This window comes from Megalops cyprinoides, chromosome 15 (genome assembly GCF_013368585.1).
Source record: "Megalops cyprinoides isolate fMegCyp1 chromosome 15, fMegCyp1.pri, whole genome shotgun sequence".
In the NCBI taxonomy this organism is placed as follows: Eukaryota; Metazoa; Chordata; class Actinopteri; order Elopiformes; family Megalopidae; genus Megalops; species Megalops cyprinoides.
The window spans coordinates 4,233,610-4,260,675 of NC_050597.1; the positions used below are offsets into that span (position 1 = coordinate 4,233,610).

Genomic DNA, 27,066 nt, shown 5'->3' on the forward strand with positions numbered 1-27,066 from the left:
TTTTTTTTTTAACACATCAGCATTTGCCATCACTTCAAAGAAACCTTGACATGAGCAATGGCCCTGCGGCCCGTTTTATGTTGTGTTGCCCGTTTTGTGTGTATGTGTGTGATGCTGCAATCTAAAAGACCTCAGCCGCTCTGCTCTAAATAACTTCTGATGCATATGGAGCCAACACTGCATACCTCCACTCTAAACAGGGCTACAGTGAGTAATGCTTGTATATTCTACCAGACATTCCGTTTTCCACATACAGACCCAGGATGTAGCAACACAGCTGTCAGGGAGGAATGTTTAGAGGTACAGTTGGTAAAGTCATATTGAACACTTCTAATTGACTTCAGCATGGAGTGATGGAAATTCAAAGCTGGATGGAAGTGGAAAAAGAAAAAAAGACTGTGGGTACAGCAGGGCTGAAACAGTTGAAAAATTTATTGATGGCCACATTCATCTCAATCAAACAGGGAACAGAATTTTCAAAAAGAAGTAATCATTTAGCCAGACCTCGCTCTAAATAAACAGAGGCTGAACTGCATTTTGACATCCCAAGACACATCGCAAATGAAAATGAAGTCAAAATCAACCTGACTGGATTTAGCAGATTTCGGTTCAGAAATGCAGTATAGATGGCTTTGCAGGCTTGATCCAGCTGCATTTTGGTCCCGGCGTTCAGTGATGGGAGTCAGAAATGAGCTCTGCATGTACTTAAGTGGTTTTCCCTGTACGCTGTCAAACACTGTGCTTTCAAAACGTCCTCCGAGGAGCCGGTTTTCTGAGGAATTGGGAAGACGCGTACCAAATTCGCAAAAAAATGATGAGAGATAGATTAAATGCAGTGCCTTTCATATCCGTTAACAGACACTACAAAACACATCATGGAGAGAGAGAGAGAGATACAGGACTGTATAAAAAAACATGTATGGCAAGAAATCAACAACCAACCACAGCTCTGTCTGCTGTTTCCTATAGGCTGGGCGACGACACAGTACCACACCATGCTGTTAGATGGAACTGCGCAGCTCTCAATTCAGTACGCACATAACGTCATGACACAGCACAGCGATCAATACACAGTGATAGATTGATGACAAAATAAATAATCTTAAAATTTAGCATACGTTGATTAATCTTACTAATCTGTGTTTCCAAAAGATGCTTTTTCAAGGGTTTTAGAGGAGGATGAAGACGAACATTGACTTTACCATGGCGGAAAAAAGCCAAATACAGTACCATTACAGAGGAATATGACTCTTGCATAAGCAAGCTTTTTAAACAGGACTGCCAAATAAGCTCATCCTTTGGAAACTGCTGGTGCAATTAACGAAATTGCATTTCCAAAAGACAATAAATTAATTAATGACCCATCATGAATTAGCAATTAGCAACCTGAACAACACCACATTCCTGCTTCACAATAAGCCGTACGAGTGTGTTCATGGCAACATGGAAATAAGATTTAAGCATCAACTCAAAACAGACAGTGCACACTTAGCAGCTCTAATGAAAGTCTACAGATAAAGCCTTTTTTCCTTTTATAAAGCCTTCGGTAGAATCTCCCTGGAGTGTACTTAAGGTCTGAGTCTATATAATGTGTAGAGATGATTCCACAAGGAGTGCTTGATGCTGTCATGATCTATACTCATCGACAGTTTAAAAAAAAAAAGGTTCATTCTTCACACTGCGATACCTAACCTCACAAACACGGTGCAGCCTGATGTTTGAGGTGGTCACGTTCCTGACCAAGCGCAACCGGGCTGGCTCATAACCTTCAGCAGTGACTGAAGTAATGACCATAGTGCCGGGTTTCAGAACCAACACAAGACCCTGGAGGTTCATGAACATTGCAGGAGGACAGAACACTTCATTCAACAGGCAAATGTTGAGGAGATGTGTGTGAATACAAAGCACATATTCAGGAGGTGATTGGTCAGTGATTGTCTGATTGTCCTTGTGCAGGTTTATTAAGGCATGTTTTATAGTTTGGAGCTGTACATGATATAATATTACACACACATATGTATGTACAGTATGTATGCATTCATATGCATCAGTCTTTGTCCTTACAGTGTAATTAAAATGGAAAATGGAAATGATTTGACCCCCCCCCCCCATTTTTTTGTTAATGAACTTACCAATCAATGGCTGTTTTTTTTTTCTACTGAGAACTTTCTTAGAATTATGGTAGACACCACTCTGAAACTGTAATCAGACTCAATTTATATGTCATTTCGGGATTCTACCCCCCCCTGCCCCATCTATACTGGAAGTGCTTTTAGATTTCCTTACTCATGCCTGCACAACATCTCTCCTTCCCGACAGAGATGCTACTCATGGCCGTGCCTGTGGAGTTACATGCAGGGTTAGTTTATCAGGTATGCACAGGAGAAGGGGAGCTCAGAGGAGAGCAGCGCTGAGAGCCGCTGGCTTAGGAAAGCTGAGAGGGTTTATGCTCCAGAGAAACTGTTATGCCGTTGGTCAGCTATAACTGATGTGTTCACTCACAGAGGTGTGACAGGGACAGATTTGGCAACACATCTGATCTCAGGACACTCCCCCCAAAAGCTCGCTTTGGTAACAGGACTCGGGACGTGATAAAGGAAACTACACGATGCAGGTCCATTCTGAAGAGTGTTTAATTGAAGGAGTAATGCTGAGTCAACACCAGCGCAGTGCTGTTTCTGGGCTGTATATGGGGATGGTTCTGAGATTGGCGTAACTGCCAGCAACACAACAGATCTGCCAATCCTGTAAAATGGCGAATGTCATGCTGCCCCTCTGCTTTCAGAAAGCTGCGCTGGGGACTAAATGCTTTTTGTCTCCTGCCCTGTACACTTTTCTGTATAAGCAGTACGATCCATGCCCATGCTATTTCACATGGCAAGGAAAGAGAGCCTACATGACTAAACCCTTTAAAACAATGCATCTGATTTTCAATTTTAGTGCGCACTTAGAAATGTACGCAGCACAATCCATGGAGGTGTCTGATTTATTCTCCTCATTCAACCCAAAGCACAAATGAGCATACGTGGTGGACTGCTTAAAATGAATCATGTGACGCTTGCTCCCTGATACATTACATGTTTTCTTATGCAGGGCATATGCAAAGTATTGCTTTAACACTGTGCTGTGCTGACCCCCTGTGCTGACCCACTTTCCAACAGGAGAGAATACGTGCCGTCCTGTGTTTGGTCTGCAGTCTATGGTTGGCACGCAGTACACAGAGCATAGCCTATATACTGAAGATGCCTTCAGCAGAGTGCCAGGTCCTCACACGTGTCTGTCCCCACATGTGAGTACGTTTCATGAATTTGCCACTCAAAAGTGACACAATGGGGCATCTGAATGCGAAATCTGGTGATTTTAATGTTTTTTGGTTTGCTTCTTTTAAAATCACACCTCTCTCACAATGTGCACTAGGAATAAAGAGAATACGGCTTAACTGTTTGTCCTCTCCGGTCTTATTTTTCACTGCTGCAGTCAGTAATAGCTGTCAATCATGGAGCCTTGTGACCTGTAGTTAATATACAGCATTTAGCTATTCGCTGGCTGCCCAAAAACATGGTGGCAAAACTGTCTTGGTAAAGAATGAATTCACAAAACAATCAAACTTTTTCATATCAAAAAAGGCTGTAGGCAGTGCCATATCCATTTAAACACCACTGGTGAAGACTGAGGTGAGTCTTTGCAAAGACTGGATTGTAGGAGGCTTTGGCCTTGGTTTCACGCCTGCAATGGAATTACTCTTCCACCTAATCCTCACTGTCATCCCACCACTGACGATTTGAAGTCTCTCTAAGTTTGGACTGTGAGTTTTGCCTACAAAGCATGAAGTGTCGCACTGAGACCCTCGTCTGCAAATTCTGTCATGGAACCACAGTGCACGACATGGAGCAGCAGTCACGCTGATGTACCGACGTACAATCAGCTGCTCAACTGCACGGATGCGCACGGGAGAACAGGAAGTACTAGAGATCAGGAAGTGAACACCATCTCCCATCGTTACGCTGTGGACTACCAGTGCTTAGTGTCACAGGCGAAACAATGAGGAAAGAAGGAAATCAGCCATTTCCACTTCATGTTGTAAGTGGAATGTGGATTGGAGAACAGTACAGTCCTCCATGCTGTGGTTCTGATGCCACTGATGAGGTCGCTTCAGGGACTTCTCTCAGTGTGGGGTCTTCCAGCTGCGACTCTGCGCTCCTTGGATTGGCTGCTATCACGCACAGACAAAAGTTGTGACATACAGGGGACAGCAAATAGCCAGTTCTGACAACCAGGGTTTCATCATCACCTCTCCAAGGCCTTTTTGAACGCACGATCACACATTTTAGGAAACAAAATACGGGAAAATAGATTTTTTTTCCCCCAATTGTCACCTTCACTCACAATATACAACATGTACATTAACATTTACAGAAATGATTTCCGTAAGAGAGAAAGAGACCCACTTAAATTTTGCAGGACAGTATTTGTCATACTAGCGTTAGACTGAGTGACATCTGAAGTCTTTTGAGTCCGTAGCCGGGGCTGTTGGTGAAGAAGGATCACCTCGGCAGGGGCGAAGTGAAGAGCACTGATCCTGTGAGAGATGAAAGAGACCCCCGACCTCTGCGTCTTCTGATCCTGCGAGCGTACAGCTACGTCTATCTCCCGCGGAGATGAGCCGCTGCGTGTGGATGTTCACTTCCCGCCCGGCGCGCCACCGAGGCCCGGCCCCAGGAAGGCTACGTGCTGCGGTAGGTCTTTATGATGTCCTTGACGGCCCTCCTGCATATCGGGCAGCAGGCGTCGGCCATCTTTTTCAGCTTGAGGCCGCAGGTGTAGCACAGGCACATGTGCCCGCAGGCGTAGATCACTGTGTCCACCACGTTCTCGTAGCAGATGGTGCACTCGTCGCTCCAGGACCCAGAGGATGATGGGAAGGTGGGGGACTCTGTGAGGCTGACAGGTGAGCTGGGCACCGTTCCTACAGAGCAAAGCAACACAATAACATTTTACAATGTGTGGTCACGGGCACACATAGTTAAGCAAATGCTCACAATTTAAATTAGCAGAGCCAGACACATTCCTGTTAGCCATAATAATAACTGTTACATCTATCAAACACATGCCCTACCCCTTCACTCTTGTCTTTTCCCCTATGCTGGCATTAGGCCATATTGCATATGCATGTAGGGTTAAAGCTAGTGTGGAGGTCATATTGGGGTACTGACCCTCAGTCGAACTGCACAGTATTGCAGGGTAAAAGCTAGTGTGGAGGTTGTATTGGGGTACTGACTCTCGGTGTCTGACTGTATTGTTATATGAAAGCTAGTGTGGAGGGTGTTAGTATTGGGATACTGATCATCGGTGGAGCTGTAGAAAATATTGGGGCACTGACCTTCACTAGAGCTTCAGAATATTGCAGGATAAAAGCTAGTGTGCAGGTAGTATTGTGGTCCTGACCCTTGCTGTCTTTCCCTGTTGTTACATTAGTGTTTAGGGTGTTAGTTTTGGGGCACTGACCCTCAGCAGAGCTGCAGAATATTGTAGGGTAGAAGTTACTGTGGATGTAGTATTGGGGTACTGACTCTCAATGTGTGACCCTATTGTTACATGAAAGCTCGTGTGGAGGGTGTTAGTTTTGGGGTACTGACCCTCAGTGGAGCCGTAGAACGCTGCAGGACAGCTCCCACCGAGGGCGGGGTCGGACCCCCCGCTGCACAGCTCCGTGGGCGTGTTCGGGGCGGACAAGGGAGTGCCGGGTCCGGACATTTCTCTCGACTCGCCAAGCTGAGCTGAGCCTGTATTCAGAAAACAGCAGCGACGAAACGCATTTCAGTTCAACTTTACTCAATGTGCCAGGCAGATATCATGGCAGAAACAAGAGACTGGCAGAGAAAGCTCTGCCTGCACACTTCACCAGACTACAGGAGGAAAAAAATCTCACTTCCTGCGCACTTAGACCCAGATGATGGCGGATCAGAGTGACAGGGCTTCCACCCACTTTACTGATGAATTGTTCAGATAAACCAGAGTACAAACTGCAGTTTTTGATAATCTTAGGATGTGAATGAACTTCCCACAAAGACCTGTGCTGAGAAGTGTAATTCCCTGTGGTGGAGAAATGTGGTTTATTGTGTTCAAGAGTAGGTCATTGTTTGTGTGTCTATTGTAAAATGCATTAAGATGCAAATTCATTGTGCCTCACTTAGTGCGCCCATTGTCCACTGTTAAATTAATGAAACAAATATGCATCCAAAACAGCTTTAATTTAATTAGGTCTCAAGACCATTAAATGGCTGTGTTCAGGAAATGGCGTATACCAACAATGCCTAAAAATGAAATGATTTTTTCCAAGTCTTATTAAAACATTTTTGAAAAGCATTGTAATGAAATATAATTAATTGCATGCATTGCTGCTATTGCTATTGCATACCCAGTGTTTCATTCATTCAGTAAGAAAGAGATGTCTGTGTAAAGAAGTTAAAAGGAATCTAAACCTAACACATGCATTTGGAACAAACAGCATTAACACTGACACTCGCTGACAATACTGGGCGGTATACCCTGCAAAGGCCATGACAGCAGTTTCCACAGCAATGTTCCACAGACTGGCCAGATGCAGCGGCTCTGACTGTTTTCATCACTTACACTGGCAGTCATTTTTTAGCCAAAGGACAAGCAAAGCAAGCGTTCACCAGGGGCATCGAGTCTCAACAGGAACTCTTTTCACCCTCCTTTCCAGGAACAGTAAGCTCACCTTGCGAAAAATAACACTGTCTCAAAACCTGTTTCTTTGTGAGATTAGGCAGGCTCTCAGGTTGTGAGTGTTGGCTGGCAGTGTGTGAGTGTGTGTGTATGTGTGTGTTTGTAAGCCTGAATGTGTGTGTGGTGTTTGCTCCTGTGACTGTGTGTGTGTGTGGTTTGTGTTCCTGTGACTGTGCATGTACGTATGTGTATGTGTGTGGTTGGTGTGTGTTCGAGTGACTGAGTGTGTGTGGTGTGTGTGTGTGTGTGTGCTTGTAAGTGTGAATGTGTGTGGTTGGTGTGTGTTCCTGTGACTGAATGTGTCAGTGTGTGTGTGTGTGGGTTCACAGGCTATCCGCCAGGAGGCGGAGAGGGCCACAGACCTCATTACAAAGGGAGCGCACTGCAGTGAACTGTGTGTGTGATCCGCACTGGGTCTGAACGGCCATTCCTCAAACAGACACATCTAAGCATCCATCACAATGAGGCCAACAGTCTGACACACCAGCAGCTGACCTGGGATGTCCCGGCAGCACCTTCAAACGCGTTTTTTTTTTTTCTCAGAATGGCAAATCTCCCTCGTTTCACTCAGAAAGATTAAAGAGAAGAGCAAACAGCTGTGCCTCACTTGGACTGGAAAAAAATGATTAGACAAAGCACATTCTCTTAAACCCAGTCACTATGAAAAGAATGTACACAACGCGGTACGAACTGCGCGCGGCTCCGGCGCAAGGAAACCGGCACAGCCTGCGCTGTGTCTGCCTCCTCCTGCTTCCACCTCTCCCAGGCCAGACCACCCTTTTCGGTGGGTCTCAGTTTCAGCTACATAAACATCTCTTTTCACCCTGTGCAAACAGCGGATCATATGGTGACCAGGTTGCTCTGAAAAGCCGCAGGAGAAGGATCACGCCTTTCCGACTCGCGAAGCTGCTGAGCTTCTCCTTTCGACACGTGCCGTCGAGCGGCATGTTAGAAAGAGGCACACGGTCGCCGGACGGGTCGCTCGGTGTGTGCGTACAACACGTGTGCCCGCAAGCGTCACGCAGTCTGCCTGCCGATGGTTATCTTGCGGGAGTCTACGCGCAGGGACAGGTATGCACGATGCATTCCTCCAGCAGGCCTGTGTAGATGCCATCTGAACTGACACGATTTACCCATAATTCCTGGTGTTAGCCTTCCGCTTCAGTCAGGAGGGGAGATCTGACAATGCATGAAAGCATAACCCCAAAGGCTGTCCACATCTGCCCTTCTCCTGAGCTTCCAGAATTTAAACACTTTAAAATGTTAATTTTTATTAAATATATTTCTCCTCTTTTCTAGACTGACTATAATGTGTGCTCCTGAACCCCACTGGCAGAATGAACAAAAACCAACTGATTATTTTAGTTTAATGAAAATAGATCATCTCAATCTGATTTCAAAGTGACTGCTCTCGGTCTGGCTGACACTTGGAAAATGTCACATGGCATGCAGGACACATATAGTGTATAATGACAACTTGGTGCACAGATTTACAACCCCCCCCCAACCTGCAGGCAATGACATTGGCAAGCTCTGAGTGACCCAGCCCGGCTGCCTTGCTTTTCGGCAACACCACCGCTGCTGCTTCGGAACATCCTGGTAACCTCTAACAGGAAATCAGATATCCTTCATGTCTTTAAATAACCCTTTTCATCAAGGATTGATTTCAGACTCTTCCGTTACATAATCTCTCACCTCCTTAGTGAGGCAAGGAGAGCGTCTTTGGGCTCCGGACGCATTAGCGGTATGCAGGTCTGTGTGCCAAGAAGCGGTCTATCCAGTGCTGGAATGGAGGAAGAGTTCTCATCGAGCTCTCTCCAGCAGGGGTGATCCAAGCCGTGCATCTTTAAGATGTCCACAGGACAGGAGAACCACATGCACATCCAAATCTGCCTCGGGCGCTGAGCAAATGCAACCTTCAGAGTAAAACTATAAGCCCTGCACAGTGAAACTGCTCCCTAATGCTGGTGGGAATGTATGGTCTAGAACAACACAACGTGTCATGATATCCCCAGGAGGAATTAACATTAGCAAATATGCATCCTGGTTTGGTTCAGAGACCTAGGTGAGAAAAACATAGCGCAGTGTCCCTCGTCTGCACCCAAATTTATCTGTCCAGACCCCTACATGGTCTGGGATTTGAGCAATCGGGGGTTAAAAATGTCTTGGTATACTATTTTCTAGGCAGATGCCCTTCATCATTTACATTATTAATTAATATTAATAATAATTAATAATTAATATGTTTCCATCAATATGGCTTCATATTTTTACTGAGGAAATGTGGGTCTAGTACTTTGCTCAAGAATACAACAGCAGTGCCCTAAATGGGAACTGAACCGATTTGGGTTATGAGCCCTGCTACTTACCACACCACACTGCTCGTCACTAATGAGATAAGCTATCCGCTCCCACAAAACTGTCCCCACACTCAGGCCTTGTGTCTCTTTGCGCTTACCCACTCAACGCTTGATAACAATTCGCATTTTATTTTATTTTGTATGCACTGGCATGTAAATTTAGGTTTCACCCGAATAAATGCATCACTCCACAGCCATATTATCTACTGTTTCAGATCCTTAATCTCAGCTTGCAGTCCCACTCACAGAGTCTCGCTTTGCCATTTTACTGCCTGGCTGCCCTGAGTACGAGGAGAGGAGGTGCTAACAAGTGCTGGAGAAAAGGCGGGAAAAAAAAGCGTGAAAATGTGACAATTAGACAGGAAGATGGCCTGTCTCTCGGCCCAAATCCGCGGGAACACTCGTCATCCGCTTGCCCTTTAAACCTCATTAAAGTCCGCGCGCGGAGAGGAAGCGCCTCGAACAGCCGGCGTAAGTCAGTCCCGCCGAGCCTGCCGCATGTCTGCGGCGCTGACAGCGGGCGAGGGGGTGGGCTCAGACGTCACCGTCGCCCTCCCGGGAGCCCGAGCAAGCGGGAGGCAGACACAGAGAAAGAGAGAGAGACACGCACAGAGACAGAGAGAGAGAGAGAGAGGGAGAGATGGAGAGAGAGAGAGACAGAGAGAGCGAGCCGGGGGTTCGGGGGTGGGGCAGGTTGGAGTAGCAGACCCGCACTCGAGGGAGCCGGCGGGGAGCACTAAGGTTGGGAGAAGACGTAGGTGGCAGGCTGTTCGCCTGAGCGTGAACGAAATGACATTTTAAGGGGATGCATTATACATTCAGAGCAGGCTGCATAATAACCGGCCTGCTCCTCTCCGCCGAGGCCTTCCTCATGGTTCCCACAGAACGCAGCTCAAACCCTCTCACACTCGGCCTTAAAGTGCGCCGATGGTAGCTCTCTGAAACACAATCAATAGTTCGCACCGCTGTTATAATTTCACACCTTTATCTGCCGAAGCTTGAAATAGCTTTAATTAAAAGTGCTGAGACCGGAGGGGGAATGTCTACCACATACCACGTAGCTGACCTTTACGAGGCTTCTACGGGGCTTCTGTGTGCAGAAGATGATCCCTTCTTCATTTTTGGGAGGAGAACATCGGATGCCCTTTAAGAATGTAGGAGGAGAGGGGACAACCACTACCAAGATGTATGGAGGCAGCACTGTGTTAATCCCATCAGTCTAAACAATATCAATGGACCAAGTGTGAACAGACACTTTCAGCAGTGCTCCAGGACACCAGGTGTCAAGCTGGAACAACACAAGACCGCTTGCAAAGAGATTAATAATAGTGTTTAAGCCACATCTTTTTAATAAACAGACTGTGGTGCAGGCAAAGGAACACTAAAGACCTGATGAGTCATTTCAGAATGCAGTCATTATTTAGCCACTCTGCACACAACACATCGTGACCAAATTTGTACAGCAAGTCCCAGATTCAACAACAGTACAACTTTGAATAAAAAAATTTGAGCATGTCGCATTTTTTTCACTTTCATTACTGCCTTCTCACTTACATCATTGCTGAAGCATTATGCTAGAAAAAGTGAAACACTTAAAACAGTTACAGTACATGTGATATTTGCCAGGTTTCAGTACTCCTCTGAATTTTGTGGATGCATCAGGCCAACAATGACCAATGAATGATGCCTTTTCACTTCAATTTGAGACTATAGTCTCTCATATAGCTATCACTGTCTGGCACCTGCTTGTAACTTGTAAAAACTGGTGCAGCCTCCAGGAAACAGCATGGGGCTTACAAATCTACAGCTGCCCAACAGTATTTTAAACAGCAAACTCCCTTTTTCACAAATGATTTCTTGCATGGCATACTTTTGTGAGTTTGCTGCACAGTGGTCCCTGGGAGACATAGTAAAGGTGGAGCTGGAGAGAGAGCTGGCTTCAGTAAAACCCCGGAGTCTCACAGACCGATGTGTGTCTGAGTGAGAGGTCCGTTTCTGTTTTCGTCTCCCTGCCTGGTTGAGCTGGTGTCCCGCTTGTGTCCCAGTTTCTCAGCTTTGCATCAGCGATGCCAGACACGGAGGACCATGGAGGATGCCTTGTCCTCCGGAGAGGAACAGTTGGTCTGCTCGATAATGAAACAAACACGGCGAGCAAACACACGGCTGTTCTCTAACTGCGCCTTTCGCTTCAGCTGAAGGCTGCTCTGAGAGATTACGCCGAGTCCGTTGTGATCAGACGGTTCGCTTTGATGTTCCCCGGGCCAGTGATGTGTAGCCGCTTTCTGCCAGACAGGTAGCACCAGCAGAGAGAGACCTGAACAGGAACAGGAAGGAGATGTTTTTGCTCCAGGAAGAGAGAAACCAGTCCAGTCTGGCCTGGGGGAGGAGCTTTTCTGTCAGACGGACCAGGGCCAGAGCTTGTCTTGTCTATTGCACTGTGCTATCCCCAGCCCTGAGGGATGGTTGGGTAACGGAAATAAAAAAGCATTATTACTAGAAGATCCTCTGACCAGTGATAGAAGCATACATAACTAAGCTTTCTAAGAAAAATAAACTACCTAGAACAGCAGTCACCTGATACTACAATTTCTCAATTTCACAGACACTTTTATATCATTTTGATGTTGGATTATGGCCTTATGTGATGTGATGCATAAATTTCGGTGTTTGAAAATGCCACGTCTCACCGGGTTTGCACTTAAAGGGGTCAGATGCACGACCCACAAAAGATTCAATCTGCTGCCCCCTGTTTTAAGACCTCACCACCCGTGAGCACGACCCTCCTCCCAGTTTGCATCCCATTACTGTGCACCTTGCAGTTTCATGATTACTTAGGGGTCCTGAAGGTAAACACGACTGCCAGTCTTCATTTAATCCGGTCTGAATGCTTTCCACCACTCCCATCGGGTACAGACTGTGGCTTCTGTGGCAGACAGAGAACGTACCGCATCACCATTTGGAGACAGAACACCCACTCTTCCAACACTCAGTGACCTGATTCCATCTGATTCCATTAGCCAGACGCTAACTTAAGCAGGCTTCCCTTGTCAGTCTGATCGTGCGTGCGGATATTTCTGGCGCTGAACCAAACTGCATTTTACAAAATGAATTTATAAAGTGCACGTCGCTTTTTACTGCTCAGGTGCATCGAATCGGAGCCGGAGGAGAGCTCAGCTAAAGGACAGGATATAGCTGCGAGATGTCTGTAGCCGTTACTTCCGCAGATGAACGCTGGCACGTCGATGTGTTGCTTGGGCCTGCAGCCAGCTTTGAACACGGATTGATGTTATCTGAAGAGTGGAAACAGCCACTGGGCAGCCAGCAGAGTTAACGAAGGCTTTCAATTTGTGAGGAAGCAGGTGATTTGTCCAAAGTGAAGTGACGGGCACGGAGATGCTAGCGCCTAGGCAGCAGCTCAGGATACTACTGCAGGTGAGTCAGTCTGGAAGCGCTCAGCGTAAACATTGCATTCAGTGGCACCACAGCTCTGGGAAGGTGACCAAGGCTGATCAGAGGGCTTAAGCACAGGCCTCTCCCCTCTTAATACGGACTTCACAGTTTATGCCAAATCACTCCCAGTATAAACAGCCACGTTAACTCCAGTCCGGACCACCTCCGTTATCAAAAGGCTGAGCGGAGTGGGAATTATTTCTTGGCATTTCCCATGGAAGTAAATGCAAAAAAAGAAGACAAACTGTAATAGCTTTCAGGTTGTTTTGACAGGTGTAGTATGATTTTTGGACGGCAGTGCACTTGGCAGGAGACAGAGTTCTTTTTGTCTGCCCATCAGACAATGTTTTTTTTTCCTCAGACTCTGAGTGCTGTAATTCGAAAGGCTGATGCTAATGGAGAAGTTCGAGGTTCAGAGGGTGAAGTTCTGTCAGTCCTACACTCTGCTCTCAGACTTCCTCAGAGCAGATTAACAAGAGGTGATGTGAATCACGTCAAGATACCAGAATGGAAACATTCAATCTGGATGTAGTCCTCGGTGGGTGGGCAGATACTCACCTTTATGGAATAAGGACCTTAGGACCAAGCAATGCAGATAATGTTACATGTTCAATAAATACGCTTCGGAATAATGGAAGCTAGAAGCATGAGTAATGTGTAATGAAATTGAAAAACTACATAAAGGACAGGCATGGATATTGGATAAAGTTAAAAATATACAGCAGTAATAATGACGCTATTATTGGAAGTCTGGGACCTTGATATGTGACATTTGAGCTTGAGGAACATTACAAATACAGGGTACAGAGCAAAGACCATTCCACTGAAATGATCAGGAGCCTTTGCGATGTTGATCTTTGACCTTGTGACCTGGAAATTCATGGGGAATTCAGGGAAGGGTCAAATCAACATTTGTGTTGAGGTTAGCGACTAGAAATCAAAAAACATATCAGGAGTCTCAGCTGACGTTCACTTTTCACCTTGTGACCTTAAAATAAATAGGGTTCTGGGAACTATCAGGACATTTGTATCAAGAATTTTCAAAATCCACACATAATGGGTCAAGGACAACACTAAACTGGAAACCAATTAGCCTCGCCCTTTGACGCTGTGACCTGAAATTCTACAGTTGAAGGTTGTAGGGACCAGGGAGGTCAACATTCAACCAAAGAGAAACAGAACCACAAAAGGCCGTTCCGCGGAACCACAGAATGATAACCTGAAGACATAACGGCCCTAACAGCAGACCCTGTTAGCAGGGAACAAAGGCTACAGCACAGTGACTGGGTATGTAAGAACTTCCATAACGAGCAACTCTTTTGTCAGTAATATAAATAGAAATAAAGGAATCTATTCAAGCCAACCTCCAAACTCTCTTTCTGTCATTATCCCCTTACCTGTGACACCTCAGTCAGAGCTTCAGTGAAACTGAATACTCTCCACAGTTCTCGACTTCATGAAACAAACCGTTCTGACTCACCCTCCGCCTGGCAACAAAAAAGATCTCCCTCTGAGAGCTGGAGTTACAGCTTTTGCAGAAATATTTTGCATAAAGAGGCTCGGATTCCATCTAACTGCAAACTTAACTTTGAATAGAATATGTAGGTGAGTGTTAAGTTTTTTCAGTACTGACACAGGCCTAGCAGTTCCTGAAATAAGTGTTGCGTAAAAATGGCAGCACATAATTGTTTAAATCTGTCTGTAAAATATAAAGAGGGAGGACACTATTAAACACAGATTAAATCTCCAAAACCAAGGCATCAAAGCTACAGACAGAACACCGAAGAGAACAATGCTCGGTCAGTGCTATTTTTTGGAATGCTGGTTCCTGATCCTATCGATACACCCAGTAATGGGTTGTGAGGGGAAATGGGTGCAGCTGAAATCAGGACTCACCCAGTATCCTGAGCTGTGTGACCGCACCCTGAAGACTGAAGAACATCCACAGCGGCCGGGAGTTGTCCACACACACCTGCATGCCTGCGTTTCTGCCATTGTGACTCAGAGCGACTTCGCCCTCGGCGTTCACCAAAAACCCAAGGATGTCGCCGCTGTGGAGAGGCACGGGCACCCTGCAGACGGCCCAGAATTCCTTGCGGTCCACCAGGGACTCAGGGTCGCAGGGCAGGTCGCTGGGCCGCAGGACGCCGGGGTCGCAGGAGGTTACCCCGTAGGTGAGCGACCCTGAGCGGGCGGGGCCGGACTTGGCGACTTTGACGAAGATGGTCTCGCCGGCGTGAAGTGGGCGGCTTGTGAAGACCAGGGCGCGCTCCTCGCGGGAGTTCTCAGCCCGTGCCGCCGTCTGCTCGTCCACCATCTTGACGTGGGCGCCGCGCAGCTGGTGGAAGTGCAGGTCTCCGCCGTCTAGCCGCGGCGGCAGCAGGTGGGACCGCTGGGAGTTGAGGGAGTTCTGCGGGATGGGGCAGGCGGTGGGTGGGGCCAGCGGCAGCCGCTCCTCGCTCAGGTTGAGGTCACAGAGGCTGACGGAGAGGCGCGGCTCATCCCCGTCCCGCTGCAGGGTCGACATGCGCACCGTGTTGAAGTGGCGCGGCCGCGGGATGCCCGGGGGCACCAGCTCACTGTCTGTGAGGGAGAGACACACACACGGGACACTGCCTCAGAGAACAGCCACAGGCTAACACCTGTGTGCCTGCGTTAACAGGTGCTAACGCTGCATGTTTAAAGAATTAACAGCTTCACACATGCCCTTCATCTTTCCTTTAGAAAGATCCTTCCTTTCCTTTATGTTATTTGTCCCTCTGTCCCCTGCATGGGCACAAACGGCATAAAGCTCCCTGCTCAGGGCTTCACTGTCATTGTCATTTAGCAGACAGTCTTATCCACAGCAAATTACAACTTTATCCATTTTTACAGCTATCATTTTTACAGATATCTGCCGAGGCAACTGTGGGTTAAATACCTTGCCTAAGGGTACAATAGCAGTGCCCCTGCAGGGAATCAAACCCGCAACCTTTTCGGTTACAAGCCCTGCTCCTTAACACTATGCAACACGACTGCCCACTGCTACACTTCACCACGCTACACTGCTTCAACCACATCACTCGGATGTGTAGTATTAGCACCCAGACCACGATCATCTCGGCTCTTAACCATGAAACACTGACGTGCTCTGAGATGGGCTCCACCGTGCATGACAGGCCTGTGTCTGAAATCTCTCCCCGTCCCACAATGCTGAGGGCCGAGGTGGGAGCCTAATGAAGCCGTTCAGCTACGTGGGAGGCGGTCGGCCTCTGGAATGTTCCGGCGGCCCTTGTTTGACATGCGGAATTAACTGACAATCCCCACGGCCCCATCCACGCTGCGCTCTCACCCTGCGCGCGAGGTTAGGGGGCGTCTACACGTCAGCCTGAAAATAAACAGAGGGCCTGGAGATGCCAGCGCTGAGAAGCCCGCTTCAGGACAACACGGCAAAGACCCCGCATTTACTTATACACACAGCCAGCTATTTTTACCATAGAGAAACACAGAGATAAATTAGCTGGTGGACTTCACAGGACAGCCGCAGCAGAGCCGACTATAGTAGCAGCTGGTGCTGTGTGTGTGTGTGTGTGTGTGTGGCAGTGTGTATATACATGTATGTGTATACACATGTGTGTGTTTGTGTTTATGTGTGTGGGAGTGTGTGTATATATATGTGATTATGAGTGAATGTGTGTGTGCGTGTATGTGTGACTACATATGTATGTTTGCGTGTATGCGTATGTGTGTGTATATACAAATGTGTGCGTGTATGTATGCATGTGTTTGTGTGTGTGTGTGTGTGTGAGTATATATGTATGTGTGAGTGAGTATATATGCCTGTGTGTGTGTGTGCACTGTAACCTTAGCCATCTGAAATATGTGCTGCTGCTGTTTATATATAGGTCTCTGCTATAGCAGAAAGGGACAGACATTCCCACTGGTTCACAGAATCTCCTTTCTCTCTGCCGTTCTCACTGCTAATAAATACGGCCCCCCGCACACACTAATTGTGTGTAGACAGCTCTGATGCAGGAAACTGATGCCTGCACCCAGATAAAAAGCACCTCCTTTTGCAAGTAGATCATAGCAAGTAGCAGCTCTGTGTGCAGCCTTACAGAGCTTCAGGAAGGGATAAAATTAGCCCCGGCTCTGAGAGTATCACGCAGAGAAAGAGAGGAGTGCTACTGTGCAGGGTTCCTGCCACTTCAAACCCTCAGTCTATCAAAGAGGCCCGCTCACCTCCAGTCACAGATTAAGAGCTTAACCTCAGTCACTTCACCCAGCGAGGGGTTCCTCGTACACAACAGGGAAAACACTGTAATTAGCACCTCTAACCAGGTCCCAGGAAATAGGTCCAGCTATCCAGCCTGGCTCAGTACAATCATTTCATATTTTCTGTGTGTGTATTTGTATGTATGTATGTGTGTGTGTGTGTGTGTGTGTGTATGTGTATTAGTAGTATCACTATATATGTTTATATATAGTGATACTACTTACTTATTATACTTACTTATTATATATATGACCATTAAGGCCTAATTACTAGATAATGTACGGTGTACCAGGCTGCATGTGATGATACTGTGTGAAAAGTAGCCTCAAAACTACTTATTTGAATGGCACAACAGGTCAAATTCAATAAATACAGTAAGCTATCGCTGTTGGCAATGAAAGCTTTAATGTGCATCGGAGAAATACACTCTTCTGAGCCACTTAAAGCAGTTTAGGGCCACTTAAAGCAGTTTAGGATACCGTTAACTCCTCAAAAAACTATGGGATCTTCTCTATACCGGTAACCATGGGAATCCAATGTTGACAACATAAGGAGAGAGGACTCATCTTAGGAGAGCAGTCCAGGGGAGGGAGGGAGGAGCCAGGCTGCGTGTTTTAACACCATGGCCAGTGTGAGTCTGATATATGGGGTCTGGTATATGCATATGATACAAGGGTCATCCGTAAAGTACAATGATAACTCGTCAGATCCATGTGCTCACAGTGAAACTCTGCTCTTTAATCATTCTCATTCAGACCCACTAACCATGAAAGGGGAAATTCCACTCTCTTATTTTCTTAGCTCATATAAGTAAGTTTGTCTTTTAGAAACTGGACATACCAAAACAAACAAGAGCATGAGGAAATGATACACAGCAATGTCTCCTGTTGCTACAGTGAGCCTGTTATTACAGGAGATAACAGCTCAACTGTCAGTATCCTCAGTGATAAGGGATGGCCACAGCACCTGCTGCAGTACACAAATGTATCTGTTGTTTAGATGCTGAAAAGGATCCAACGACTGGCACATTAAATAGTCTCTAAGACACACCTTAGAAACGTACCTATGGAGTAGAGTGCACTACTATGACACTGTGTTCATAGTGCCACTAAAACCTATTCCTTTCTTTCTTGTCCAAAAGGTTACTGTTGACAAGTTTCATTCAAAACTATCCATTGCTTTTTCAGTTGTTTTTTTTTTTTTTTTTTTTTTTTGAGAGACAGACAGCGGTGAATTGAATGCCAGCACACACTGACCATGCTTAGTGACAGAGAGGCAATGGATGCCCTTGATACTGAGTGAGCTCCTGTATTTCTGAGGCCACTGCTCTGGGGCAGTTTGTTACCTGGCCTTCAAGCCCAAGTTCCCAGTTTCTCTTACTCAAATGCCCCTACTAAACACCCTTTCCCAGGGGCGTGACTGGGCCAGCCTGAGTGAGGTACCCAACCTGTCACCCCTGACTATGAACGGCCTGGTTATTGGATCACACCAGGACTGGATAGAACAGAGAGCAGAGTTAAAAAACTCCCCCCTCTGCATGCCGCTGTTCTTTTTTTTTTTTCCTCACCCTCTCATTTTCATTTGCATGAAACAGATCATCAAAAGCTAGGAGGGGATTTCAGTTCCGCGGTTTGGCTCGGTTCGGCTGATAAAGCTGCGCCGTAGATTACAGCGCAAACACAAAGCCAGGCGAAAGGGCAACAGGATGACGTGGTGCCAAGCGTGTACGGTCTGACATTTAAGGCCCACCTTTCGGTTTTCACACCGATCCGTCGCGCGGGTGTATATCAGCGCTGCCAAAGGAGGGAGAATGCAAGCAGTACTGGCCGCATCCATCAAGGTGAGAGGCCTTTTGTTGAACCTTCTTGTAGAATGCCAGTCTCAGCGTTTAACACGACATCGGCCTTAAACTGTCAGTCATCCACAGCCAGATGCAGAATCCCTTCCTCTGTGCTTCAAACGCTCATTTGTGGCTGTCACGCTAACAACGCGTATCCATCAGATCATTTATTTCATTTTATTGAAAGGCCTATTTTCCCGCTGTACCGGGAGACTCCTGACAGAGGAAGTAATCTGTATTTGCATCAGGCTATTAAAAGACAACACAAAAAAGTGCCAGGTGTTTCATCAAATTCTGCATCCCTACATCGTCCTTCAAAGAAGTGCACTGTGTAATTGGATAAACAGGAGTAGGTAACCAATAACAGAAGAGTAAGTGGTCGGATAAGACAGGAACAAGAACTGTGCATGGTAGCAAGTAAGACAATGCTACAGTCTCATAGGTTGCCAAACAGCAAATACTCACCCCCCCTCAAAAAAAAAGTAAAAATAAAAATAAAGCTCATGTTTCTGTTCATAGGCCAATTATTTAGGGTAAAAAGACAACCAAGACTACAATGAAACTGGGCCTGGGAGAGCATACTGAGGCTTTACACGAAGCGTCAGCTCTCCACTGCACCAAGCCACTTAAATGGAGGTCATTCCTCCTGATTGGTGTGTGAACGAGGGGGGATGTTTGCAGTCTGTCAGCCCTGGCTTGAGGGAATACAGCCTCATCAAGGCCCTGTGCTGGTTCATCTCATGAAGGGAAGGGGAGGATCCGGGGAGGGGCCGGGCAGTATCCGTATCTGTATTCTTTTTTCGGGAGTTGTTTCACTGCCAAGCGGGATGTAGGGGGTGGGGCTGGCACTGCCGTACGCAGTGTGTGTGTGTGTGTGTGTGTGTGTATGAGGAGAACCCTGCTGGAAGCCACACACTGAAAGAGCTCTGTGGGATATAGTGCTGTAATCGCAGGACTTGTGCCAGTCACCATTTCTGGCCTTGCCTTAGAAGACACCACATGGCTCAAAAGAGACACGTAGTTACTACAAAAGTACATTTTAGTCAAGACACAATGGATGGCACCCTTGATTTCAAAACCTCTCTGCGCAAATTAGATCGCCATGGGCTTGTGGTGATGGTCTCATAAGAATTCAGTGTATGATAAAAAGGTATATAGCCTACAGTAAAACCCACCCTGTTACTGGTTAACCCACTCCAAACACATAAAATGAAATTGTATTTCATATGCAGAGAGATGTGACCCCTTGTTCATCTCAGCATCTGAAGAAAATGTCATGTTTTGTTTCCAAGATTAGACAGCCAAACAGCCACTCAGTTATTTTTTTATGCAAACATTTTAGGGAGCAATTATTGTGAATTCAATCTGCTCGAGCTTTGTAAAATGAAATCTCTAAACACTGATTACAATGTCAACAATGAATAAACATGAAATAATATCAGTTAACTCCAGCCAATGTAGCTGCACTTTGAATTATACATCTATTTTAGCATTGACAATTTTGTTGGCTTTTTGGGGCCTCCTGTTGCCTTGTACGTCTTTATAAGAGTTGTATAAACAACCCATATCATCTTCAGCGAAACACAAGCAAAAAAAATGAGCAGAATCCAGGGGTACCGTATGTGGAAGGTAACATTGTAAGTCCTCTGGTGATTTCCCTCTGATCACAAACACATTTCCTGAATCACAGCCTTGTACTGTTTTGGACAGGGAAACCCCCCCATGAAACTTCCAAAGAGGCAGTATGCAATGGATAATACATTTTTCAGCCATACGAAGCTGATTAGTCCTCTCCCAGCGGCTTACAAGCCTGAAACACACCATCGGAGCTCCCCTGACTCTTGGCTGACATGAGGTTTTAATGATTTAAATGATCTAATTGTGTTTCTGTACGGTATCACCGAACTAATTCAATCATCATAGATGTGCACTGCTATACAGACACATTTTTTTAGTAATAAGTTAAACATGTAGAGGTCAGTGGTGATGGAACTTCCACAGTTCTACGGGTATGTGGCCAACTGCTGAAACCAGCACATAAGAGGAATTAAAGGTAATAAATCACTAACTCATTGTGTATTAGTCTAATGATAGCCGTACCAACTTATAACCACGTTCAAGCATTACCGGTGCATGATGATTACCGAAAACTTTCTGTTCATACCCTAAAAAGGGAAAATTGATGCCAACAACTGGTTGGCAATCACCTTGAGAAGATCCTACACGGGACAGGAAGTGAGCAACGGTGTAAACCCGGTTATCCATCAATTGAAAGAGCATTTTCAAAATAACTGAAATCAGAAGTACGCTCTTTGATGAATCGGGTTAAAATTTCAAAAAAAAAAAATAAAGCAGAAGGATCTATGATGTTGGTCTGTCAGTTCAGTCAAGCTCAGTTTGAGCTGTCCATAACTGATGCTGAACCAGACATTTGTGCTTGCGATTCTGCCAAAATCCAAGATGACCAATTAGGCAAATCTTTCTAATATGGAAATGCACAGATCCTCTCCATCTTTCACTTCTCTGATACATTTCCTTCTCCTTTAATGCGGAGTTTCAACAGATGACTACGCGCGTTATTAATACCGTTCTGCATTGTGGTCTATTGTTTTTGGAGCATCGTGTCCGTAATTATCAGAATTAGCCTGGAATTGTTTACGTTAGGAGAGTCTGTGCTCCAGGCCCGTCATACACCTTCATCAATCAAAACCAACAAAATGGATCCATTTTTCTTCCCGTCCCACACTATGAGAATAACACAATTGTTCTTAGGGAGTGTACCTAATGGTCCAGATGACTTTGAATCATAATCTGACTCAGCTCTGCAAATTCAGTTTGATAGCCGCAGAACAAACCATTACATATGTTCACGCTGAATTAAACCGATCCAGACGTGGGCTGCTCTCAACGCACGACAAATTACATCCCTGCAAATGTCCACCCTATGCAAATTCCTTAGACCCACATTACAAGATACATTTACACTACTCAGAAAGAGATACTTGCTGGGTTCTTTACTGTCCTGAACGTTAATGGTTAACGTTTTCAGAAAAACCTTAATGTGCCAGACCAGTATTACCATCAACAATCACAATGTCCATCAGAGCGATTGTGTTTTATTTAAAACTTACATTTATGTGAGAGCTTTTCTTTCAGTTTTTAAATAAACACCGTGGGCTGGTGAGCATTAAGAAATAAATGAAATTCACTCCCGCTTGGATGTGAGAAAGTAACTCGACGTGTATGCATAGAGAATAAAACAAACATTACGGCTATTTGCTAAAGGAAACAATGCAGCTCACTGTGCCCATGGCCCAGCTGGAGAACAGCTATGAAGCCCTTAGGCAAAGAACTCCACCTGCAGTGCCTCAGTAAGAACCTGGCTGTACTGGACAATATGTACAATGTAGGTTATGCACGTTGCCCATCATAAGGCAGGCACTGTGTACAGACCCTACTGATAATACCCTGCTTCTGTGTAACACCAACATCTGTCACATTGGTCAACACTCAGGCGATCATCTGAGTTGTTGTACGGACACAGATATTCTACTGGAACCAGATATTCAACTCCAGTGTTCCTTCCATTCTCCGTCTAGGAGGTTCCCGTTGGTAAAAGGAGGTTTAGGTTTTCTTCCTGTGCTGATGATGTATGTTGTGTTTTAGACCTCACCCCTTCCAGGGTGTTTGAAACGAGCCAGAAAATCAGAACACCTCCAGCCTCAGCAATGGCAGACACAGAATTTCAGTGTGGAACACAAAGAGCTGACTATCCGTCTATATAAAATCGGTGGTGTGCTGATTGAAGTTACCTGCACTGTAGCTGAACACACTCCCTTCACCGGGCATCAACCTCGCTCTGCACTGGAGGCGTTTTCCTTCTCCAAGCCGAATGAAAACCAAATCAAACATGCCTGCTTTGGCCCGGTTTCAGAAACCTGATCTTTCCTGCTTGAAAACAACAATTTAACACCAGGGCCTGGACTCCTGCGCTGCTAAGATTACATCTACTTAAATCTGACAAGTGAGACAAAAGGCCTGGTCAAGTGTGTAAAAACTGAATGCAAAGGCTCTATGTTGCAATCACCTTAGTGCTTTATATACTCATGTGCATATATTCACTGAAACAGAGAGAGAGAGAGAGGGAGAGAGAGAGGGATAGTGAGAGAAATATACACATATGAAACACCAATTATATATATAACTATATAACTATTATAACTATATATATTGGTGCACAAGTATTCACTGAAAGAGAAAGAGGGGGAGAGAGAGAGAGAGAATTAGAGAGAGAGAAACAGTCACATGTACACACACTTACATGAAATATCAATTGCTCTGCAGAACGGTACTTAGGGTGTGTGCTTGCTTCAGAGCCGTGGCCATAAAGCACCGACTAAAAGGCCTCCTTATCTGACACCTTCAGCAGCCGTGGTCACGGGACATAACACACCATATGTCCCCGGTGACAAACCGCAAGTGAAAGGCCTGTGCACAATCAGCACTGCATTGGCCCGTGTGTGCCATGGCGGATTAACCACAGATCACATAGCTCAACCTGGCCCCAGCCAGCCCTCCAACATGAGCCCGAGTGCTCTTCGTATGTTTTTTATATAAATTCTGACATCTTTTACTTTTGCCTCCTACTGAAACTGACACTTTCTATCGGGGCGAAAATTGACAGCCCCATAGACACACTGACGTGCTGTCAGCGACAGGGAGTCCATGGATACCCTTTCAAAAGCCATATCCTCTGACGCTTTTTCAAAAGCTATATTCCAGCTCTCTCATTCCCTCATCCATCAAACTCTTCAAATCCTGTTCAGTTTGCTTTACAAAAAAATGTTTATTTTCACTGAAACATCACGCCTACAATAGGTTCCACAACCACTGCAATTTTTTACTTTAAATAAAGTAGCCTGCCAACTTGAAAAATGATAATGATGATGATGATGATGATGATGGGTAATGATTATTATTATTACAATTTTTTTTAGCTAAAGGTTTAAATGCAGAACATTTACAGAAGCGAACACATATTTGACACTTTTCCTTGTGCTTAAACCTGGAGTAGGGAGGCACCTTGCTCCGTCCTCATTTATGCCTTGTGTTTTGCTCCGTCTTTGTTGGAAAGGTATTCGCTGAGGTATCACACTAGGGTTACTATCAGGTTCCAGTTCTCTTTGCAGTTCCAAAACCCCGAAACATAAGAAACAACAACTTCAAAAAAAAAAAAAGAAAAAAAAACACTGTTAGCTTTGGAGACCTGAACTGAAGCACTTGATGAAAGGAATGGATCCTAAGCCACAAAAAGAGCAAAAATATGTAATCCATGTGTGAACACTGTTGAGGACCTTAACCTCACATAACCACCACTGTGGCTGGAAGTGTGGTCTGGCGGCTAAGGAAATGGACATAGCAGGCAGCACTGAATCATGGGTGGAGCATTACTGCTGTGTCTTTTCACTTGACCTGAATTGCTCCAGTAGGATCACATCCATTGGTATTCATAGATTATAGGTAAAAAAAACTAAACTGTGCAAAAAGTCCTGGACATGAACTTCAAAGCACATGATTAATGAAATCATCATACTTAAGACTTCAGTGCAGGGCATTGTGGCAAGGAGCAGGGCTTCTAACCCCACCCTGTGAAGCAATTCTGATGTACCGTTGGGCCAGATACTTACCCTGAATTGCCTCATTAATTTAAATTTATCCAGCTGTGCAAATGGATATATGGTAAAAATTATATCAAGAAGAGATATCTAAATTGCAGCACACCCTCTGATCAATGCCTACATTATCTAACACCCTGATGCAAAAAGTGATTTCAATTTATATCCAACAGCGACACAATCTCCTCCCGCAGCAACATTATTTTGCTGTGAAATTCACGTGATGCTAAAAAAACACGGTTCTTGTGCTGGCCACAGAGACGCACAGTACTTCTGCCAGCACTGTAACTACCTACATGATGAAGGAGCCGTGCAATGCACTCAGATCTCACTGCAGAGGGGTGGAAGCACAAGATCACGACAAGCTGGCATTCTCAAGCATGCTTGATGTCTGAGGCTAACACAAGCAGCTCCTCTTGTTCAGCCTAAGCAAAAAGGTGTCTTTAAGCTCCAGCATACCCGAGAAACAGCTGGAGCCACTCAGCTTTGCCACAGAGTGTGTACTGGCATTTGTGACAGGGTGCAAGTAATGATGTGAGGGATATTCATTGAACTGCACCGAGCTTGCGTCATTGGTCTCAAATCCCCGGGGATGCTTTAATTCCACCCAGATTCATTTTGTTTCCCAGGTTACATGACCTCGCCTCTCTTCAAGGCCTGGCCAATCCCAGAGGCTTCAACTCACAGATGATTCATTGCAGAGAAGACACACAGTGGCCTTTTCCCGATATCAGATAAGAAAGGAGATTGATTTCTTCATGAGAACAAAAGATCAGTAAACGAGATTAAATCAACACCACAAGGGCATCTGAAAGGCAGCAGGCAAGCTGGGCTAGCAGACTGACCGCGGTACTGACAGTGTGGTGTCCTGCCATGAGATGGACACTCAGGAGGAGCAAATTATGCTGCTCTGAATTTACCCCCCTCCATCTTTTTTTTCTTGTGACAGACGCCAAAATTACAAGGACGGGGGAATGACACCTATCAACACTACGTACAGGTGTAAAACAATACTCCATGGGAAGCCATAAATGATTCTGCAAGTGTCTGTTTTTCAGGCACTTACTAAGACGCCCCTACACTCACGCTGAGCCTCACCATTCCCACAAGGAATCTCATTTTCTTCCACACACCTTTGGAAACTACCCAACTGTAAACTAACCCGAACCTTATATACAGTCCCATCACATCCGTTTCAGTTTTTCTCAATTTCTCAAGGGTGCTGTTTTGCTGGTTTTGTACTGTGGTTTTACTGTTTTGTTTTGCTTTTCTTAGGCTGCACATATTGATATGCTGATTGTTAAACAGTGGATGAAAAATGCAAGAAAATTTTGACAAAGCTTGATATTCTCGAACGACTTATATTTGTGCATTCAGAAAAACAATGAAAATATAATACCAAGCACTGTAACATAAAGCAAATATATGGAAAAATACTTAAAAAGAAAAATTAAATAATGAGTTACTGACAGACTTTGTTAACTATGAACTGTTAATTCTTTCATTATTTACTGTCAGTTTCATTGGTGTTTTTTAATGATACTTGGCTGTTGGACATACCTTCAGCCATTTTGCACCAAACACCTTGATTCATAAAAGTAATTTGCCTGTTCTCAGCTGACGTTATTTAATTTCCTTTCCTCCCCACACTCTTTACTCTCACGGTAAAGGTCACCTTGGAAACACGATGGCGGTTAAAGCAGGTACTGAACCAGCTTGCTAATAACCGCTAACAATCGCAGACAGTGACATCCAGACATTGACAGCACTTATGCACTTATGGAGGAGCTAGCACAAGCTACTCATTTATTTTAGCCTCTTACACAAGTAAAATACATGCTTCCATTGTCATGAAAATTCTTCAGTGATTCTGTAATTCTGTCTGTTTTCCACATAAGGCAACTTCTTTTGCATTATACACATTTAAATGTACTATTTACTTTTACTTTCAAAAAATAAATTCACTCGTAAAAGCAAAGAGTCAGCATGGAGACAGCCATAAACATTAACTAAAATTGTACTACTAGCGATAAATAGTTTCCTTATTATGAAACATGAAAATAAATACTGTGATGACAATATGTAATGTAATGTCACCTGTGGGTCTCTAAGGCCTACTGCATTTGGTATAATCATTGCAATACTGTAACAGCAGCTGTGAAAGAAACAGTATATACCCTCTATGACCAGGTCCAACAGCACTGGATCTCACCGCTTCACCACAGTTCAGGCCAGTTAGCATTAACCCCAGATAATTCCCTATGGCTTCCTCTCTGTGGCTCACTTACCTCTCCTAATCGGAAGCCTGATCCCACATCCCACACTATGCGTAAGAGTACATCATCTCTCAACACACAACATACAGAAACATTAATGTGGTGACAAAATGTGCTTTCTGTTATTAGCAAATACTATGGGAGACACTAGGCTCGTCATGAAATTCTGTGCTTACAGGAAACGCTGGAGGTATTGAGTACAAGTGCCACAGACTAGTTTAGTAGGCCTACAGAAAACAACCCTGCCGTGACGTCCACATAGTGTAATTGTTGAAGTTGCTCGCATAAACCTGCAGGTAAACTTAAACTTAAAAGGTAGTGTAGTCAACTTTGCAAATGCAGGCATGAAGATACTCAGACAGACAGACCTATATCACCCCCGAAAAGCAGCTGAAGGTTGTGTTGCTGATATGCATCTGATCGAGACGATCTAAATTGCTGCAGTCATTTAGGCTGCGAT

The 27,066-nt window shown here is 45.2% G+C and overlaps 1 protein-coding gene across 1 annotated transcript in view; it reads right to left on the minus strand.

Moving 5' to 3' along the window:
- Positions 1-4,528: 4,528 nt before the first annotated feature.
- LOC118790122 (E3 ubiquitin-protein ligase NEURL1-like) overlaps positions 4,529-27,066 on the minus strand; it is a 36,290-nt gene continuing 13,752 nt past the window's right edge. Inside the window, exons 4-6 of the mRNA XM_036546954.1 lie at positions 14,457-15,143; positions 5,637-5,783; positions 4,529-4,966 (exon numbers count right to left, since the gene is read on the minus strand). Of these exons, the coding sequence (XP_036402847.1) occupies positions 4,725-4,966; positions 5,637-5,783; positions 14,457-15,143 (1,076 nt within the window). The 3' untranslated portion in view covers positions 4,529-4,724. The remainder of the gene's footprint in view (positions 4,967-5,636; positions 5,784-14,456; positions 15,144-27,066) is intronic.